At 43.1% G+C, this 21,839-nt stretch overlaps 1 protein-coding gene across 2 annotated transcripts in view; it reads left to right on the forward strand.

Moving 5' to 3' along the window:
• Window positions 1–1,288: 1,288 nt before the first annotated feature.
• Window positions 1,289–21,839, forward strand: part of pianp (PILR alpha associated neural protein) — a 37,649-nt gene continuing 17,098 nt past the window's right edge. Inside the window, exons 1-4 of one of the 2 annotated variants that reach the window (XM_072912948.1) lie at window positions 1,289–1,883; window positions 2,272–2,324; window positions 2,402–2,790; window positions 3,129–3,207. In XM_072912948.1, the coding sequence (XP_072769049.1) occupies window positions 2,314–2,324; window positions 2,402–2,790; window positions 3,129–3,207 (479 nt within the window). In that variant the 5' untranslated portion in view covers window positions 1,289–1,883; window positions 2,272–2,313. Of the gene's footprint in view, window positions 2,325–2,401; window positions 2,791–3,128; window positions 3,208–21,839 lie in introns of both variants that reach the window. The other variant, XM_061947717.1, reaches the window with a different exon arrangement.

Below are 21,839 nucleotides of genomic sequence, written 5' to 3' on the forward strand. Positions count from 1 at the left end.
AGGGGCGTGGTGATTGGTTCATGTGTTACCTAGGAGGTGTTTCCGTCTGTGGCGGCATGCTGTTACAATTTCGCTGCGCTTGTTGAGGGATGACAGGTCTGGACGGTAAATAATAAACAGTTTCTCTTTCAAGCATAGGTTGCATCTTTTATTACCACTATTGTAAGGTGTGCTGGATGCAAGAATTTGCCATGTTATTGAATATTCAACATTATTGTCTTTGAGGTCCCAAATGTGTTTGCTGAGTTCTGTGGTATTCCGCAGGTTTTGGTTCCTGAAAGAAGCCTTGTGATTGTTCCATCTGGTTTTGAATTCTCCCTCGGTTAATCCTACATATGTGTCGGATGTGTTAATGTCCTTGCGTATTACCTTAGATTGGTAGACAAGTGATGTTTGTAAGCACCCCCCGTTGAGAGGGCAATCAGGTTTCTTTCGACAGTTACAGCCTTTGGAGTCGCTCTGTCTGGGGGCCGACGGCTCATTTGCAATTGCTTTGTTGTGGTTTGAGATGATTTGTCGTATATTGTTCATACAGCTGTAGCTCAATTTAATGTTGTTCTTGTTGAATACTTTTCTTAGGGTGTTGTCTTTGGGAAAGTGTTTGTCAATCAGAGTGAGGAATTTGTGTCCAATGTTAGTTGAGACGTTTTTGCTGTATGGGGGGTTGTACCAGATGATGTCGTTTCGTTTTCTGTTCTTTTTTTGGTTGGTTTCCTGGCGTGGGTTCATAGGTGAGGGTGAAATTGTATCCGCTTTCATCAAGGGCTTTTTGGTACGGGGGGGGTTGCTTGGTCAAATTCAGCTTTGCTAGATGACAGCATCGATAGCCTTTTATTAATTCCGGTAGGTATTCTTTTCGTGGTGGTGGGTGGGTGGTTGCTGTCATGGTGCACGTATTGGAGTGTTGTGTTGGGTTTCGTGAATGGTTGGTAGCTGTTATTTATATATATTTATATATATATATTTTTGTTGATATATACGATTAATGCATTATTTTTGATGTATATATATTTTTTAAATTTATATATATATATGTATATATTTATATATATATATATATATATATATATGTGTATATATTTATATATATATATATACATATATATGTATGTATGTATGTATGTGTATATATATATATATATATATACAGTATATCTCAAAAATAATGCATTAATCGTGTACATACGCAGATTAATCATCTAATGGGGAGTAAAAAAAGGGTTAAAAAAATTATTAGAATACTGTAGAATAAAAAAGTTAATACATAGATGAAACTTTTTAGCAAAATAATAATAATTAACTAATCAAATACAGGAATAAAAATGTTAACTCTGACAACCCTGATCAAAACACAGGAAGTGGACACGCGCACTGCCTCTTCCTACTCCTTTTCCGACATGTTGAATGATGTAAGCGAGATGTTCCTTAATGTAACTTGGCTAAGCATGTCTGAAATAAAATAAAAGCAACAATTCCAGTCTAACCCAGCAGCTCCTCTGGGATTCACCCCTTCCATCCGTCTACTGTGCCGTGCCACGCAATCTATGTAAATGAGTGTAAATTCAATTTGACTGCCTCTCTACCCCTCCTCAACTTTTTTTTTCTTCATCCTCCCTTCCCATGAAATCATCTTTTTGTTAGTCACATATCTTTCTTCTACGCCCGTTTAATTTGAAACCTTTTTAAAAACACACACACATAATTAGCATTTAAATCTCTCAGTCGCCCCTCCCTCGCTCGCTCGCTCGCTCGCTCTCTGGTGGACTCGACATGTCTCGGTCGCTAAGGCAACCAATGCTTTTTTTTTTTTTCTCTTCTCCTCCCTTGCTCTCCCCTCTTTTCCCCTCACTCTCTGTCTCATTCCCTCTCTCCAGTTGCCAGAGGTAGGCATGAAGAGTGATACGTGTCGGCCTGTGTGTGTGTGTGTGTGTGTGTGTGTGTGTGTGTGTTTGAGTGACATTTTGCTTGGCATTTACGCAGCAGTTGTAGATGAGAAGTTGCCTGGCGCCGCTCAAAGTGTCATTTGGACTTGGTGTTGGGCTGATGATGATTTATGAGCTGGCGTTGGGAGGACCGGAGCGGAGTGAGTGATGGATGTGGACTTTTTTGTGTTGAGGTGTTGCGAGTGATGCATAATTGAGCGTTAAACTTCAATGGACATTTAGAGGAGATTAGAGCTGGAATTCTGCCATCACTATCCTTGTTATCTGGCGAGCCGGACCCTCCCCCTTCGTCTTTCTCCCTCTCCTCTTCGTCTGTCTTATCTTCCAGAGATGATCGGCGTGGTGGCGTCTCAGTGAACACGGCGAAGCGATGGAGAGACGGTAGGGCAACAAATCATCCGAGGCGGCGCTTGGGAGCGGACAGTTTTTTTTTTTAACTTCTCCCTCTTCTTCCTCAGCTCCGTCTCTCCTGTCGCACGACTGACTGCCCTCGTCCTGGTCGCCCTGGCGACGCAGCCCTCCACCTGTAACCGTGACGACGGCGAGGGCGAGGAGCGGGTGGACGCCCTCTCCGTCCAGCTGTCCGTCACCACCCAGGTGACGCCCACCCCTCTCTGGGCGGTGGTGTGGGGACCCACGCAGCCCTTGGAGGACGAGACCTACCACTTCCTCTCCAGCCAGGAAACGGAGCACCTGCGCCAGCAAGGGGACCAGCGAGAGGCCGGCACTCCCGCGGCCGCCTCCGAGGACTGGCCCCGACCCGATGCCAGCACGCGGCCTCGAGAGGGGTCTTGGAGCCAAGAGGACGGGAGGACGCAGGCGGAGGGGACAGAGCTGGAGGAAGAAGGTGGGCATCGTAAAAATAAAAATTACAAAAAAAAAAAAAAAGGGCACTTTACTGCCAGGAGTCTTCCCGGGAATTAGCTGTCACCCGGGTGAAGGCTGACGTCTCGCTGAGCGCAGTCAGCCGCGTCCGTTGCCTGGAAAGCCTCATAAAGTTGGCATCACTCACGGCGAGGAACTGGTTGCCGTCACGACGGGATTTCTGTTGTGGAGTTGGAGGCTGGCGTCGTAATCACACGTCCAATTTGACCCGTCTCCATTGATTTGTCTCCTTTCCTCTAAGTCCAATTATACACGGTAATACTCTCTGTGTGTGTGTGTGTGTGTGTGTGTGTGTGACAGTGGACCCTCAGTTCTACGTCACTGTGACCATCTCCTCGCTGCTCATCCTGACTGCAATCATCATCACCGCCAAACTCTGGTAGGAAGTCCTTCTTTGTTTATGACAGGGGTCGGCAACCCGCGGCTCTTTGATCGCTCTGATGCGGCTCAGCAGCTTACTTGCCGAACCCCCCGATTTTCCCGTGAGACTACCGGAATTCAGTGGCTCTCGCGGAAAACTCCCGGGATTAATATTCACCGATTTTCACCCTTAACATCTATAATAAGGGCGTGCCATGATGGTACAACATTTGACGCCCTCTACAATCTGTATTAATAGTGTGCCAGCCCAACTACTTGTTATACAGTATGCATCTTCTGCTTGCACACGTACGTGACAGCAATGCATACTTAGTCAACAGCCACACAGGTTACACTGACGGTGACCATATAAAACAACTTTAACACTCTTACTAATAATGCGCCACACTGTGAGCTCACACCAAACAAGAATGACAAACACATTTCGGGAGAACATCTGCATCTTCTGCTTGCACACGTACGTGACAGCAAGGCATACTTAGTCAACAGCCACACAGGTTACACTGACGGTGACCATATAAAACAACTTTAACACTCTTACTAATAATGCGCCACACTGTGAACCCACACCAAACAAGAATGACAAACACATTTCGGGAGAACATCTGCATCTTCTGCTTGCACACGTACGTGACAGCAATGCATACTTAGTCAACAGCCACACAGGTTACACTGACGGTGACCATATAAAACAACTTTAACACTCTTACTAATAATGCGCCACACTGTGAGCTCACACCAAACAAGAATGACAAACACATTTCGGGAGAACATCTGCATCTTCTGCTTGCACACGTACGTGACAGCAAGGCATACTTAGTCAACAGCCACACAGGTTACACTGACGGTGACCATATAAAACAACTTTAACACTCTTACTAATAATGCGCCACACTGTGAACCCACACCAAACAAGAATGACAAACACATTTCGGGAGAACATCTGCATCTTCTGCTTGCACACGTACGTGACAGCAATGCATACTTAGTCAACAGCCACACAGGTTACACTGACGGTGACCATATAAAACAACTTTAACACTCTTACTAATAATGTGCCACACCGTGAACTCACACCAAACAAGAATGACAAACACATTCCGGGAGAACATCTGCACCGTAACACAACATAAACACAACAGGACAAATACCCAGAATCCCATGCAGCCCTGACTCTTCCGGGCTACATTATACACCCCTGCTACCACCAAACCCCGCCCCCACCCCAACCCTGCTCCCTCACACATCAACCCCCCCTCTCAGTGCGTCGGTTGAGGTGGGCGGGGTTTGGTAGCGGGGGTGTATAATGTATCCCGGAAGAGTTAGGGCTGCATGGGATTCTGGGTATGTGTTCTGTTGTGTTTATGTTGTGTTACGGTGCAGATGTTCTCCCGAAATGTGTTTGTCATTCTTGTTTGGTGTGGGTTCATAGTGTGGCGCATTATTAGTAAGAGTGTTAAAGTTGTTTTATATGGTCACCGTCAGTGTAACTTGTGTGGCTGTTGACTAAGTATGCATTGCTGTCACGTACGTGTGCAAGCAGAAGATGCAGATGTTCTTCCGAAATGTGTTTGTCATTCTTGTTTGGTGTGGGTTCACAGTGTGGCGCATTATCAGTAAGAGTGTTAAAGTTTTTTTTATACCGCCACCGTCAGTGTAGCCTGTGTGGTTGTTGACCAAGTATGCTTGTTGTCACCTACGTGAGCAAGCAGAAGATGCAGATGTTCTCCCGAAATGTGTTTGTCATTCTTGTTTGGTGTGGGTTCACAGTGTGGCGCATTATTAGTAAGAGTGTTAAAGTTGTTTTATATGGTCACCGTCAGTGTAACTTGTGTGGCTGTTGACTAAGTATGCATTGCTGTCACGTACGTGTGCAAGCAGAAGATGCAGATGTTCTTCCGAAATGTGTTTGTCATTCTTGTTTGGTGTGGGTTCATAGTGTGGCGCATTATTAGTAAGAGTGTTAAAGTTGTTTTATATGGTCACCGTCAGTGTAACTTGTGTGGCTGTTGACTAAGTATGCATTGCTGTCACGTACGTGTGCAAGCAGAAGATGCAGATGTTCTTCCGAAATGTGTTTGTCATTCTTGTTTGGTGTGGGTTCACAGTGTGGCGCATTATTAGTAAGAGTGTTAAAGTTGTTTTATATGGTCACCGTCAGTGTAACTTGTGTGGCTGTTGACTAAGTATGCATTGCTGTCACGTACGTGTGCAAGCAGAAGATGCAGATGTTCTCCCGAAATGTGTTTGTCATTCTTGTTTGGTGTGGGTTCACAGTGTGGCGCATTATTAGTAAGAGTGTTAAAGTTTTTTTTATACCGCCGCCGTCAGTGTAGCCTGTGTGGTTGTTGACCAAGTATGCCTTGTTGTCACCTACGTGAGCAAGCAGAAGATGCAGATGTTCTCCCGAAATGTGTTTGTCATTCTTGTTTGGTGTGGGTTCACAGTGTGGCGCATTATTAGTAAGAGTGTTAAAGTTGTTTTATATGGTCACCGTCAGTGTAACTTGTGTGGCTGTTGACTAAGTATGCATTGCTGTCACGTACGTGTGCAAGCAGAAGATGCAGATGTTCTCCCGAAATGTGTTTGTCATTCTTGTTTGGTGTGGGTTCACAGTGTGGCGCATTATTAGTAAGAGTGTTAAAGTTTTTTTTATACCGCCACCGTCAGTGTAGCCTGTGTGGTTGTTGACCAAGTATGCCTTGCTGTCACTTACGTGTGGCTGACCAGGCACGCTGGTTGTAGTGGGTGCTATTTGCTGTACCATCTCGGCACGCATGACGCTGACAATCGCCAGTCATATAAAACCCACGTGCCGCACCAGCATTCAAATTCCGTATTAAGATGTGAGCGGCGTGTCTGAGACCCCTGGTTTATACATAGTACAAAACAAAAAAAATACTTTGTATGCAGTGTTATTTCATTTTAAATTTCAAAATTTTTTTGCGGCTCCCATTGTTTTGTGTAATTTGTGAAACTGATCAAAGTGGCTCTTTGACTGGTAAAGGTTGCCGACCCCTGCTTTATGAGAACGTGACTGGTTTTTTTTTTGTTTGTTTTTTACTGTCGTTCTGTTTTTATGGAGTTTGTAGTAAAAGAGCAATCACCGGTTAAAGCAACAGAGACACTGCAGTATCTAACAGTTGCTCCGGGCTTATTTCAGTGTGTACACAAGACAGGTGTGTTCTTTCAGCAATTGATGATGGGGTTCATGGAACGTGCGTTAAAAGATTGCAAAACAAAAAAGGTATTACTCTAGTTTCTGTCTGCAAGTTTCACAATTGGTACTTGTTAAAGTTGTGTCCTTTATTGCATTTAGAGCAGTGGTTCTTAACATTGTTGGAGGTACCGAACCCCACCAGTTTCATATGCGCATTCACCAAACCCTTCTTTAGTGAAAAATAAAATATATATTTTTTTCAAATTCAAGACAAAGTTATATGTTTTTGGTAACACTTTAGTATGGGGAACATATTCTAAGTAACAAAGACTTAATTTATAGTTATTTGGTTAGGGTTAGGGTCAGGGTTATAATAAGGCCGAATAAGCATACTTGCCAACCTTGAGACCTCCGATTTCGGTAGGTGGGGGCGTGGTTAAGATATACATACAAGAAATACTTGACTTTCAGTGAATTCTAGCTGTATATATATATATATATATATATATATATATATATATATATATATATATATATATATATGAAAGAAATACTTGAATTTCAGTGTTCATTTATTTACACATATACACACACATAACACTCATCTACTCATTGTTGAGTTAAGGGTTGAATTGTCCATCCTTGTTCTATTCTCTGTCACTATTTCAGAACACACACATTATACAAATATACATTATAAAATCAATAAGAAAACGGGAGCTCTAATTTGGGAGTCTGAATTAGGATCAGAAGTTCCTATATAAACATTGCGTACTCACGTCGCCATTTTGTATTGATTACTGCAGCTGTGCACTGGATTCATTCACAAATACAAACTACAACTCACAAACACTTTAGAGTTAGGCTCCACCATCAGAATGTGTACTTAAACTTATAAAGATCACATGGATATTATTCAGTGAGTTGATTCACCAAAACTAACCTGTTATACAGGAGGAAAAAGCACACAGGACGTTTCAATTGTTCACAGACTGGTCGCGCTCATCAGAATGACAAGACACTTCCGGTCTGCAGGTGATAGCATTCAATTGGGAAGAAACGCCCTACTGCCCCCTACTGACCAATGTGAATACTGATAAATGTGTAATGACAGCTCCAAAAACGAATTCAAACCACAAAATAAAATAAATAAATCAACACAAAAATGTGACACATTATGGGTGGGTCACATATGCATGTACAGTAGATGGCAGTATTGTCCTGTTTAAAAGTGTCACAACATTGCTGTTTACGGCAGACGAACTGCTTTACGGTAGAATAAACCGTGACTGCTGTTGTTGTGTGTTGTTACCGCGCTGGGAGGACGTTAATGAAACTGCCTAACAATAAACCCACATAAGAAACCAAGAACTAGCCCTCGATCATTAGCTGTTTCTATTGTGGGAAAGCAGACGTGTGAACAGGCTGTCAACACGTCACTCAGGTCCGCATGGAGCTGGAGGGGGCGTGGCCTCCAGCTCCGCCTGAATTTCGGGAGATTTTCGGGAGAAAATTTGTCCCGGGAGGTTTTCGGGAGAGGCGTTGAATTTCGGGAGTCTCCCGGAAAATCCGGGAGGGTTGGCAAGTATGCGAATAAGGCATTAATAAGTACTTAATAATGACTAGTTAAGAGCCAATATGTTACTAATTTGCATGTTAATAAGCAACTAATTAATGGTGAATATGTTCCCCATACTAAAGTGTTACCATGTTTTATTACTGGTGCACAAAATGAACCGTGCATGAACATCACCTTGTTCAAACAACAAAACCAACACAGTGCATAAACTCACAACAAATTACACACCTGCAAATCAGTCAGCTGTTGCCGTATCCGTAATACACCGATAGGGAGAAGTTTGTATTTACACGATGAGTCGGGTGTGTTTTGACCTCCGCCGAACCCCTGAGGCCGACTCACCGAACCCCTAGGGTTCGATGGAACCCAGGTTAAGAACCACTGATTTAGGGCTAACTTTTCAATTGACCAAGTCGAGGGGATCTACTTCATTCATATATATAATTTATATGTATTTATTCATGAAAGAGACGTTTTTTTGTTAACAAGTTAAAGGTGTTTAAAGATAATACAAGCATGTTTAACACATATAGATTCCTTTCTTTCATGAAGACAAGAATATAAGTTGGTGTATTACCTGATTCTGATGACTTGCATTGATTGGAATCAGACAGTAGTGATGATAACGTCCACATTTTCGAATGGAGGAGAAAAAAAGTCCTCTTTTCTGTCCAATATCACATAAAAGTGGTTGTTTTTTAGCATCTTATTTGTCCAGCTTCCGTACTCCTTTTTATACACTTTACAAGAAATACATTGGCGGCAAACTCCGTAGCTTGCTAGCTTTCTGAGACTCTTATTTTGTTAGCGCAGGCAGGATGAAGCAGGGCTTTTATTGTGAAGACAGGAAGTGTACTTTAGAGTTTTGACAGCAGGTACGGCGCGACAGTCTGTTGAAATAAAAAAGTGTTTCTCGCCTTCCTGTCCGTCGTTTTTTCTTAATAATGATCTGGCAGCAGCCAGCGTCATCTCACAAGACCCTCGGGTGCCGTGAATGTCAATCAAGTGACGAAAGTAGAGATGTCCGATAATGGCTTTTTTGCCGATATTGTCCAACTCTTAATTACCGATGCCAATATCAACCGATACCGATATATACAGTCGTGGAATTAACACATTATTATGCCTAATTTTGTTGTGATGCCCCGCTGGATGCATTAAACAATGTAACAAGGTTTTCCAAAATAAATCAACTCAAGTTATGGAAAAAAATGCCAACATGGCACTGCCATATTTATTATTGAAGTCACAAAGTGCATTCTTTTTTTTTAACATGCCTCAAAACAGCAGCTTGGAATTTGGGACATGCTCTCCCTGAGAGAGCATGAGGAGGTTGAGGTAGGCGGAGTTAGGGGGGGACGGGGTTGAAGTGGTGGGGGTAACAGTGGGTGTATATTGTAGCGTCCCGGAAGAGTTAGTGCTGCAAGGGGTTCTGGGTATTTGTTCTGTTGTGTTTATGTTGTGTTACGGTGCGGATGTTCTCCCGAAATGTGTTTGTCATTCTTGTTTGGTGTGGGTTCACAGTGTGGCGCATATTTGTAACAATGTTAAAGTTGTTTATACGGCCACCCTCAGTGTGACCTGTGTGGCTGTTGATCAAGTATGCCTTGCAGTCACTTGTGAGTGTGTGAAAAGCCGTAGATATTATGTGATTGGGCCGGCACGTAAAGACAGTGCCTTCAAGGTTCATTGGTGCTCTGTACTTCGCCCTACGTCCGTGTACCGTATTTTCCGCACTATTAGCCGCACCTAAAAACCACAAATTTACTCAAAAGCTGACAGTGCGGCTTATAACCCGGTGCGCTTTATATATGGATTAATATTAAGATTCATTTTCATAAAGTTTCGGTCTCGCAACTACGGTAAACAGCCGCCATCTTTTTTCCCCGTAGAACAGGAAGTGCTTCTTTTTCTACGCAAGCAACCGCCAAGGTAAGCACCCGCCCCCATAGAAGAGGAAGCGCTTCTTCTTCTACTGTAAGCAACCACCCGCCCCCGTAGAAGAAGAAGAAGCGCGCGGATATTACGTTTCATTTCCTTTGTGTGTTTACATCTGTAAAGACCACAAAATGGCTCCTACTAAGCGACAGGTTTCCGGTTCATGAAAAGACGCAATCTCTCCATCCGCACACGGACTACTATTTCACAGCAACTGCCTAAAGACTTTCAAGAAAAGCTGGCTACTTTCCGTGCATATTGTAAAAACAAGATAGCTGAAAAAAAGATCCGGCCAGAGAACATTATCAACATGGACGAGGTTCCACTGACTTTTGATATTCCTGTGAACCGCACTGTGGATACAACGGGAGCACGTACGGTGAATATTCGCACCACAGGGAATGAGAAGTTATCCTTCACTGTGGTTCTAGCTTGCCATGCTAATGGCCAGAAACTTCCACCCATGGTGATATTCAAAAGGAAGACCTTGCCAAAAGAGACCTTTCCAGCCGGCGTCATCATAAAAGCTAACTCGAAGGGATGGATGGATGAAGAAAAGATGAGCGAGTGGTTAAGGGAAGTTTACGCGAAGAGGCCGGGTGGCTTTTTTCACGCAGCTCCGTCCATGTTGATATACGACTCCATGCGCGCCCACATCACGCTGGTTTTTAATATATTATTAAAGTTTGACTGACCTATCTGACTGTTTTTTTGACATTCCTTTAGCGCAGTTAGATGCGGCTTATAACACGGGGCGGCTTATAGGTGGACAAAGTTTTGAAATATGCCGTTCATTGAAGGCGCGGCTTATAACCCAGGGCGGCTTATGGTGCGGAAAATACGGTACACAGCGGCGTTTTAAAAAGTCATAAACTTTTTGAAACTGATACCGATAATTTTGAAACCGATACTGATAATTTCCGATATTACATTTTAAAGCATATATCGGCAGTCCGATATTATCGGACATCCCTAGACGAAAGTGACGTCTTAGTGAAGATTGATGATCGCTAATTTTTAGGTCTATTTCGATGGACTGACACACCCTCCACGATCGCCCGGTAGCTGGCGATCGACGTAATGGGCACCCCTGCTTTGATGGATTAGGGTTGTTGTTGATGTTGGAGGTTGGTTTAATGTTAAGTTAGGGGGCAGCATCTTACCGATGTCCTTCACTACTACATGAAACATGGATAAGCAGTTCTTGAAATCTGCAGAATCAGTGCAAGTGCTGAAAGAGACTTTTCCTTGATTTGAGGTTGCAAGGGTCCTAGCTGGAGTTCTGGTGGGACTGCCACAGAATCAGTGGCGGCTGCTGGTCTTTCAAGGAGGGGGAAGCTCATCACTGTCACTGCTGTGGGAGGGTGGAGGGGCTTCTTGTTGTGGACAGTACTTACAAAGCGACAGAAGTCACAGTCTCTCTCTCTCTCAACACCTGTCTCCAGTAACACCAGAAACAGATGCTGGATTTGTCACAAGTCGTTTTTTTTTTAACAAAGAAAATGTCACCGAGAGGATGAGAGAAGTGGAAAATGCTACATTCAAAAACATGCACCTGGGGATAGGTTGATTGGCAACACTAAATTGACTGAATGTGAATGTTGTCTGTCTATCTGTGTTGGCCCTGTGATGAGGTGGCGACTTGTCCAGGGTGTACCCCGCCTTCCGCCCAAATGCGGCTGGGATAGGCTCCAGCACCCCTTGCGACCCCGAAAGGGACAAGCGATAGAAAATGGATGGATGGTTTATATTTCAAGATCGCCGATTCGCTTATTTCTCTGTCAATCAAACAGAGATTCAGCCACATTTTAGAGTATGGTCAGGCGGAGGGAAGAGCAAACTCACTCAACATCAGATTTATGTTCAACATACTCAGTCTAGCACAATTAAGTTTAAAGGGGAACATTATCACCAGACCTATGTAAGCGTCAATATACAGGTAAAAGCCAGTAAATTAGAATATTTTGAAAAACTTGATTTATTTCAGTAATTGCATTCAAAAGATGTAACTTGTACATTATATTTATTCATTGCACACAGACTGATGCATTCAAATGTTTATTTCATTTAATTTTGATGATTTGAAGTGGCAACAAATGAAAATCCAAAATTCCGTGTGTCACAAAATTAGAATATTACTTAAGGCTAATACAAAAAAGGGATTTTTAGAAATGTTGGCCAACTGAAAAGTATGAAAATGAAAAATATGAGCATGTACAATACTCAATACTTGGTTGGAGCTCCTTTTGCCTCAATTACTGCGTTAATGCGGCGTGGCATGGAGTCGATGAGTTTCTGGCACTGCTCAGGTGTTATGAGAGCCCAGGTTGCTCTGATAGTGGCCTTCAACTCTTCTGCGTTTTTGGGTCTGGCATTCTGCATCTTCCTTTTCACAATACCCCACAGATTTTCTATGGGGCTAAGGTCAGGGGAGTTGGCGGGCCAATTTAGAACAGAAATACCATGGTCCGTAAACCAGGCACGGGTAGATTTTGCGCTGTGTGCAGGCGCCAAGTCCTGTTGGAACTTGAAATCTCCATCTCCATAGAGCAGGTCAGCAGCAGGAAGCATGAAGTGCTCTAAAACTTGCTGGTAGACGGCTGCGTTGACCCTGGATCTCAGGAAACAGAGTGGACCGACACCAGCAGATGACATGGCACCCCAAACCATCAGTGATGGTGGAAACCTTACACTAGACTTCAGGCAACGTGGATCCTGTGCCTCTCCTGTCTTCCTCCAGACTCTGGGACCTCGATTTCCAAAGGAAATGCAAAATTTGCTTTCGTCAGAAAACATGACTTTGGACCACTCAGCAGCAGTCCAGCTGGTGTCGGTCCACTCTGTTTCCTGAGATCCAGGGTCAACACAGCCGTCTACCAGCAAGTTTTAGAGCACTTCATGCTTCCTGCTGCTGACCTGCTCTATGGAGATGGAGATTTCAAGTTCCAACAGGACTTGGCGCCTGCACACAGCGCAAAATCTACCCGTGCCTGGTTTACGGACCATGGTATTTCTGTTCTAAATTGGCCCGCCAACTCCCCTGACCTTAGCCCCATAGAAAATCTGTGGGGTATTGTGAAAAGGAAGATGCAGAATGCCAGACCCAAAAACGCAGAAGAGTTGAAGGCCACTATCAGAGCAACCTGGGCTCTCAGAACACCTGAGCAGTGGCAGAAACTCATCAACTCCATGCCACGCCGCATTAACGCAGTAATTGAGGCAAAAGGAGCTCCAACCAAGTATTGTACATGCTCATATTTTTCATTTTCATACTTTTCAGTTGGCCAACATTTCTAAAAATCCCTTTTTTGTATTAGCCTTAAGTAATATTCTAATTTTGTGACACACGGAATTTTGGATTTTCATTTGTTGCCACTTCAAATCATCAAAATTAAATGAAATAAACATTTGAATGCATCAGTCTGTGTGCAATGAATAAATATAATGTACAAGTTACACCTTTTGAATGCAATTACTGAAATAAATCAAGTTTTTCAAAATATTCTAATTTACTGGCTTTTACCTGTATACCTTGATGTTGCAGAAAAAAGACCATGTATTTTTTTAACCGATTTCCGAACTCTAAATGGGTGAATTTTGGCGAATTAAACGCCTTTCTATTATTCGCTCTCGGAGCGATGACGTCACAAGGTGACGTCACATCGGGAAGCAATCCGCCATTTTCTCAAACACCGAGTTAAATCAGCTCTGTTATTTTCCGTTTTTTCAACTGTTTTCCGTACCTTGGAGACATCATGCCTCGTCGGTGTGTTGTCGGAGGGTGTAACAACACGAACAGGGACGGATTCAAGTTGCACCAGTGGCCCAAAGATGCGAAAGTGGCAAGAAATTGGACGTTTGTTCCGCACACTTTACCGACGAAAGCTATGCTACGACAGAGATGGCAAGAATGTGTGGATATCCTGCGACACTCAAAGCAGATGCATTTCCAACGATAAAGTCAAAGAAATCTGCCGCCAGACCCCCATTGAATCTGCCGGAGTGTGTGAGCAATTCAGGGACAAAGGACCTCGGTAGTACGGCAAGCAATGGCGGCAGTTTGTTCCCGCAGACGAGCGAGCTAAACCCCCTGGATGTCTTGGCTCACACCGTCCCTTATGCCACTGAAGATGATCAAGACAAGAATATCGACCCTAGCTTCCCTGGCCTGCTGACATCAACTCCAAAACTGGACAGATCAGCTTTCAGGAAAAGAGCGCGGATGAGGGTATGTCTACAGAATATATTAATTGATGAAAATTGGGCTGTCTGCACTCTCAAAGTGCATGTTGTTGCCAAATGTATTTCATATGCTGTAAACCTAGTTCATAGTTGTTAGTTTCCTTTAATGCCAAACAAACACATACCAATCGTTGGTTAGAAGGCGATCGCCGAATTCGTCCTCGCTTTCTCCCGTGTCGCTGGCTGTCGTGTCGTTTTCGTCGGTTTCGCTTGCATACGGTTCAAACCGATATGGCTCAATAGCTTCAGTTTCTTCTTCAATTTCATTTTCGCTACCTGCCTCCACACTACAACCATCCGTTTCAATACATGCGTAATCTGTTGAATCGCTTAAGCCGCTGAAATCCGAGTCTGAATCCGAGCTAATGTCGCTATAGCTTGCTGTTCTATCCGCCATGTTTGTTTGTGTTGGCTTCACTATGTGACGTCACAGGAAAATGGACGAGTGTATATAACGATGGTTAAAATCAGGCACTTTGAAGCTTTTTTTAGGGATATTGCGTGATGGGTAAAATTTTGAAAAAAACTTCGAAAAATAAAATAATCCACTGGGAACTGATTTTTAATGGTTTTAACCCTTCTGAAATTGTGATAATGTTCCCATTTAACAATGTTTATTTGACCGATTATTTCATGGACTTTAAAGGGGAAGTTCAGCCTCCCTTGCAGTCATTGAGCAGACACCACTGCACGCAGCTGAGCTTTGCTAAATCTTCTGGATCTCGTTTGGGTCACAACTTCAGCCCTTTCTTTAAACTTCCATCTCTTACACCAGCTGACCACTACAAGCTAAGCGCGAGGATGACGTCCTCGCCTGTTTTCAAGACCGGATTTGATCCTGCGCAGGATTATGGGCAGCTGTAGTTTCTTTTTCAAACCACCAATTACTCACTTTATATGGACTTTGAGGATTTTTGGGACTCAATCAGAGCTCAGACAAGTATAGGTGGGGCCTACAAACTAATCTGCCAGGCCATTGAAGTTTTGTTCTTGCAGGAATTTAGTAGGATTTTATACGAAACAGTGTTATATGTCATGTATTACGAAGGGGGTTCATTTGCCAAGATCGTGGTTCACGTAGCTCCACTTGTGAACAGGATAGGTGGTACAGAAAATGTATGTATGGACATGTGATAAAGACCACACAATCACGTTGGTGTAAAGTAGGTGAGGCGTTGAATTTGAATTCAGAAAATATTGACTTAATAAGTCTGTATTTGAACAATTTTTTCACATTTCTATAATTAGGGGTGGGTACCGAATGAATTCCGTCGTTTCTACCAGGTATCAGTTCACTTAAAATCAGACGATACCATATTTCGATACCTTTGTTGCACGTGACGTCATGTCCGGTTGCAGACTCGGCACCGGCTTAAAGGGGAACATTATCACAATTCCAGAAAATCAGTTCCCAGTGGCTTATTTTATTTTTCGAAGTTTTTTTCAAAATTTTACCCATCACGCAATATCCCTAAAAAAAGCTTCAAAGTGCCTGATTTTAACCATCGTTATATACACCCGTCCATTTTCCTGTGACGTCACATAGTGAAGCCAACACAAACAAACATGGCGGATAGAACAGCAAGCTATAGCGACATTAGCTCGGATTCAGACTCGGATTTCAGCGGCTTAAGCGATTCAACAGATTACGCATGTATTGAAACGGATGGTTGTAGTGTGGAGGCAGGTAGCGAAAACGAAATTGAAGAACAAACTGAAGCTATTGAGCCATATCGGTTTGAACCGTATGCAAGCGAAACCGACGAAAACGACACGACAGCCAGCGACACGGGGGAAAGCCTTCTAACTGTTACGATCCGCTGCCCGGATCATAGTTTGTTTATGTTTGAGTCACATGTTTTCAGCACCTTGATTTTGTTTGTGTTCAGTTGCCATGTCAACTGATTACATTCACCTGCCTCTGGTTAGTGTTCGGGACGCGCACCTGTTGCCCGGGCACTAATCAGAGGGCTATTTAGTCTTTGCCCTGGCCTCACTCGGTCTGGCTTCCTAGTTTGTTCCCATACAACAGATAACGACAACTTTGATTCCCGCTAGCTTTTCACGCTATGCCATTTTGCCTGCTAGCTCCCACGCTAGTCCTTTTGTTTTTGCCTTTTGTTCTACGTGCATGTCTTTTGTTTATTCTTCGTATGATTTACATTTTAAATAAATCATATTCCTACCTGCAAGCTGTGTCCGAAGCCGTCTGCATCCCTGGGAGAACACACCCGCATCACGATGCGACCACGTCGTTACACTAACCAACGATTGGTATGTGTTTGTTTGGCATTAAAGGAAACTAACAACTATGAACTAGGTTTACAGCATATGAAATACATTTGGCAACAACATGCACTTTGAGAGTGCAGACAGCCCAGTTTTCATCAATTAATATATTCTGTAGACATACCCTCATGTCAGCAGGCCAGGGAAGCTAGGGTCGATATTCTTCTCTTGATCATCTTCGGTGGCATAAGGGACGGTGTGAGCCAAGACATCCAGGGGGTTTAGCTCGCTCGTCTGCGGGAACAAACTGCCGCCATTGCTTGCCGTGCTACCGAGGTCCTTTGTCCCTGAATTGCTCACACACTCCGGCAGATTCAATGGGGGTCTGGCGGCAGATTTCTTTGACTTTATCGTTGGAAATGCATCTGCTTTGAGTGTCGCAGGATATCCACACATTCTTGCCATCTCTGTCGTAGCATAGCTTTCGTCGGTAAAGTGTGCGGAACAAACGTCCAATTTCTTGCCACTTTCGCATCTTTGGGCCACTGGTGCAACTTGAATCCGTCCCTGTTCGTGTTGTTACACCCTCCGACAACACACCGACGAGGCATGATGTCTCCAAGGTACGGAAAACAGTCGAAAAAAACGGAAAATAACAGAGCTGATTTGACTCGGTGTTTGAGAAAATGGCGAATTGCTTCCCGATGTGACGTCATTGCTCCGAGAGCGAATACTAGAAAGGCGTTTAATTCGCCAAAATTCACCCATTTAGAGTTCGGAAATCGGTTAAAAAAATATATGGTCTTTTTTCTGCAACATCAAGGTATATATTGACGCTTACATAGGTCTGGTGATAATGTTCCCCTTTAAGCACTTTGCGCAGAAACAAGCACTCAGAGCGGACTCAGCCGAGCTACCTTTAGGTAATGTTTTCATTTTCCATGTCAACAAAGCAAAAAGGCGCTCAAACCTACAGTGAGGCTACACTTTTCAAAATGCTAGCTCGATGCCTATGGGTATGCCATAGACATGTTAGCATAACACGCCATTTTCAACACCTACAAGTTTGGTAATCAAAACTACAACTGATGCGTACTAAGTACAATACGTACAGTATACACACTTTGTAGGATACTGACATCTAAGTCTGGGAACTGCAATTGCATGCAAAGTTTACTCTACAATACTTGCAAATGAGACTCAGACATGTAAGAAAATAAGATAGAATAACTGGACAGCACAGTTATTATTATCAGTTTTAAGAGTTAAATACAAATGAGATTTTATTATTAAACAGTTAACATCTATTAACACAAACACAACTACCAACAATTGGTACTGTTGCATACCAGTATCGATTAACAAGCAGCAGAAATTGGTACCGTATGGATTCAAATATGAAAAGGTACCCATTCCTATGTATAATATCATTTTGTTGATCCCTTGATGGACCCTGTGTATTAGCAGTACCACAGCTTGAGAATGACACAATACAACACTGCTGATGTGATGTCTGGCTCAGGAGATGCAAAGTATCATTACAAGACAGAAAGGACAGCTTGTTCAAATGTGTACAAATAACACCTTTCAAGATTTGCCATCACTCTTAAAGATGTGTAATATTCCACCTTCCATTACGCCGCTAACACCAGGATGGGCGTTCCTTATATATCGCCCTGCTGGAGAGTGTGGCCATTAGCGGGAAATGGGGACTCATCTAGGTGATATAGTGCAACGCTTCCACGCTTTGCTGATCAGACCAATAATGTCAACTTGATTTGACCGCCGGGTCTTTTCCCGCCTTGTTTTCCCCGCATCTTCTTCTGTCAAGATTTTTCTATATATATATATATTTTTTTTTTATGTGGCTTATTTATATGTTCGTTCTCTTCCCCCTTACTGCCAATCGTAATTTTTCAATTCAGCGCCTGGAACAGTATAATTTGTTCCACTTCATAGTCCCTTTTCATACTTCTCCGCTCAGATTTGCCCCCTCAGTCTTACATTATCAAAAGCTCCCTCCTCCCACTTGGGCCTCCTTCGCTTAGCAGGGATTTTCCTTCTTGCTCTCAATACCTGTTCCCCTCAATACCCCTGATTTCCTTGAGGTTCTGGGCTTTCTACCATTATTGTAATAGAGCTTGTCGCTGCCTTCCATGCTCATCTTATCTCATACCTGCCAACTTTTGAAATCAGAAAAACCTAGTAGCCAGGGTCCAGGGGCCGCAGGCCCCGGTAGGTCCAGGACAAAGTCCTGGTGGGGGGTTCAGCTTCGCCCCCCCGACGCAAAATGATTATTAGCATTCAGACAGGTTAAAATGTTGCTAAAACCATCACTTTTCTATCAGTCACAGTGACTTTTCAAAACAAAAATATTACAGCAAAAATCATATGGGTTGATTGACATGTTTATTCTGTAAGCTAACTTCAATAGTTTGAAATTATTTTGACAGTTAATGCCAGTTATCCTGTCAACCTTTCACAAGACTTCAATTTGTTGATTGAAAGTATAAACAGTATAAACACTTTTTACAGTAAACAAATGGTAAAACAGTACTAAACAATTCCATTAAAAAAAAAAATTGGTGTCATTATTAACTTTCTGTCCAAGCTTGTATAATCTACTGCCTTGTTCAATTGTAAAATATATTCTGTGCCTAAAATTCACATTTCTATCACAATTATCATACTGTAAACATGGTAAGCTAACTTCATTAAAATTAATAGTCCTGTCAATAGCATGGAATTACAATTCAAATGTCGTTTTTTTGTAAGCCTTTCAAAAGAATTCAAAATATGAAAAATTAATGAAAATTAATTTAAGCCATCAGACACTTGAAAAGTGGCACATCACATCTCTAATGTAATCATTTTAACTTTTCAACAGAAATAGCACTGCAAAAATATTAAGGACATACTTCTGTATTTTGGTAGTTATGCTGTCAACATTTAACAAGATTTCTTCAACTTGGACTTGAAAGCATAAATAGTATAAACACTTTTAACAGTATAACAGTACTAAACAATTCCAATAGATAACATTGGTGTCATTACCTTTTTGTGGCTAAAATCCAAAGTTTTCCACTTGTATCGCTAGCAACGGCATTAGACTTGTGTTTTTTTTGTCCCAACGTGGTCTTTTACATCGCTAATTCCTCCGTGTCCGATCGAAAAATCTTGTCTGCACAAGGTGCAATTCGCGTAGTTTTCACCCTTTTTGGAACGGATAATTATTCCCGGATAGGCTTTTGAATATTCTTCACGGAATGACAGCAGTTTTCTTTTCGGTTTAAGACTCGTTTGCGATTTTTCTCCGGCTGATTCCATGATCGTTCGCTCGTTTGGAAACAATGGGCAACAGGTGCCTCATGCTTGGCAGCGGTGCTATAAATAGTCTCGCGCATGGCATTCGGTGGATCGTGAGATCGACAGGCGGATCGGTGCGGCGTCTTCAGTAATGCGGACGCTGTATCGATCCGTTGTGGTGAAGAAGGAGCTGAGCCGGAAGGCAAAGCTCTCAATTTACCGGTCGATCTATGTTCCCATCCTCACCTATGGTCATGAGCTTTGGGTTATGACCGAAAGGACAAGATCACGGGTACAAGCGGCCGAAATGAGTTTCCTCCGCCGGGTGGCGGGGCTCTCCCTTAGAGATAGGGTGAGAAGCTCTGCCATCCGGGAGGAGCTCAAAGTAAAGCCGCTGCTCCTCCACATCGAGAGGAGCCAGATGAGGTGGTTCGGGCATCTGGTCAGGATGCCACCCGAACGCCTCCCTAGGGAGGTGTTTAGGGCATGTCCGACCGGTAGGAGGCCGCGGGGAAGACCCAGGACACGTTGGGAAGACTATGTCTCCCGGCTGGCCTGGGAACGCCTCGGGGTCCCACGGGAAGAGCTGGACGAAGTGGCTGGGGAGAGGGAAGTCTGGGCTTCCCTGCTTAGGCTGCTGCCCCCGCGACCCGACCTCGGATAAGCGGAAGAAGATGGATGGATGGATGGATGGATGGCATTCGGAATGGCTCGACAGGAAGTTACGGGAAGCAGTGTCGATTATCATTGTTGTTACGCGATTTCGTGAATAAAACTTAAAAAAAAATTTTTTTTTTAATTAATGAAAAACCGTATTTTTTATCACTGCAACCGTAACCCGGAATAGGTTGATGAAAACCGTACTAATTACGGGAAAACCGGAGTAGTTGGCAGGTATGTTATCTCCAACACCAGTCTCTTCCAGCACTGCCAGTGTAATCAAATCAATCCTCCGGTTTGTACACCATGGCAAAAAAACGGTGTCCCTTCTGCATCTCAAACTGGACCGAACTGTTGCTTCACACATGTCATGTTTGGGTCGGTTAAAAGGAACTCGGGTGTTTGCATTGCTGACATCCGAACCCTGGTGTGCGTCAAACAGCGACCAATCTCTCCACTTGCAGTTCGGTTTAAGCTCAAAGGTGAACGCTACATGGATGAAAAACAAGGACCAGTGTTTAAATTACAGTATAAATGTATGCAGAAATTACAAATATGTGAGAGAAAATGTGGCTCATTACAAAAATATTTATATTACATTGGGTGGTACCTGTTTCGATCAAAACACGTAACACATCTGGTCTGCCAGAGAATTAAAAAAACAGGAGGATGTTGCCAATTTAGCAAATTTGTCATTATACTTAGCCAGTAATCCGACCCCTCTAGGTCAGGGGTGTCCAGAGGTGGGTAGTAACGCGCTACATTTACTCCGTTACATCTACTTGAGTAACTTTTGGGATAAATTGTACTTCTAAGAGTAGTTTTAATGCAACATACTTTTACTTTTACTTGAGTATATTTATAGAGAAGAAACGCTACTTTTACTCCGCTACTTTTATCTACATTCAGCTCGCTACTCGCTACTAATTTTTATCCATCTGTTAATGCACGCTTTGTTTGTTTTGGTCTGTCAGACAGACCTTCATAGTGCCTGCGTTTCAACAAATACAGTCACTGGTGACGTGCACTCCGTTCCACCAATCAGATGCAGTCACTGGTGACGTTGGACCAATCAAACAGAGCCAGGGGTCACATGACCTGACTTAAACAAGTTGAAAAACTTATTCGGGTGTTACCATTTAGTGGTCAATTGTACGGAATATGTACTGTACTGTGCAATCTACTAATAAAAGTTCCAATCAATCAATCAAAAGTGTGAAGGAAAAAATACCCTTTTTTATTTCAACCGTACATCCCGTCAAAAGCCTAAAGACTGACTGCACAGTTCCTGTCTTCACAATAAAAGTGCCGCTCCATTGCGCCTGCGCTTTCAAAATAAGAGTCTCCGAAAGCCAGCGCAAACAAGCTAGCAAGCTACGGAGTTTGCCGCCAATGTATTTCTTGTAAAGTGTATAAAAACGAATATGGAAGCTGGACAAATAAGATGGCAAAAACCAACCACTTTCATGTGGTATTAGACAGAAAGGAGGAACTTTTTTTCTTCTCCATTTGAAAA

This window comes from Nerophis lumbriciformis, linkage group LG04 (genome assembly GCF_033978685.3).
Source record: "Nerophis lumbriciformis linkage group LG04, RoL_Nlum_v2.1, whole genome shotgun sequence".
Taxonomy (NCBI): Eukaryota; Metazoa; Chordata; class Actinopteri; order Syngnathiformes; family Syngnathidae; genus Nerophis; species Nerophis lumbriciformis.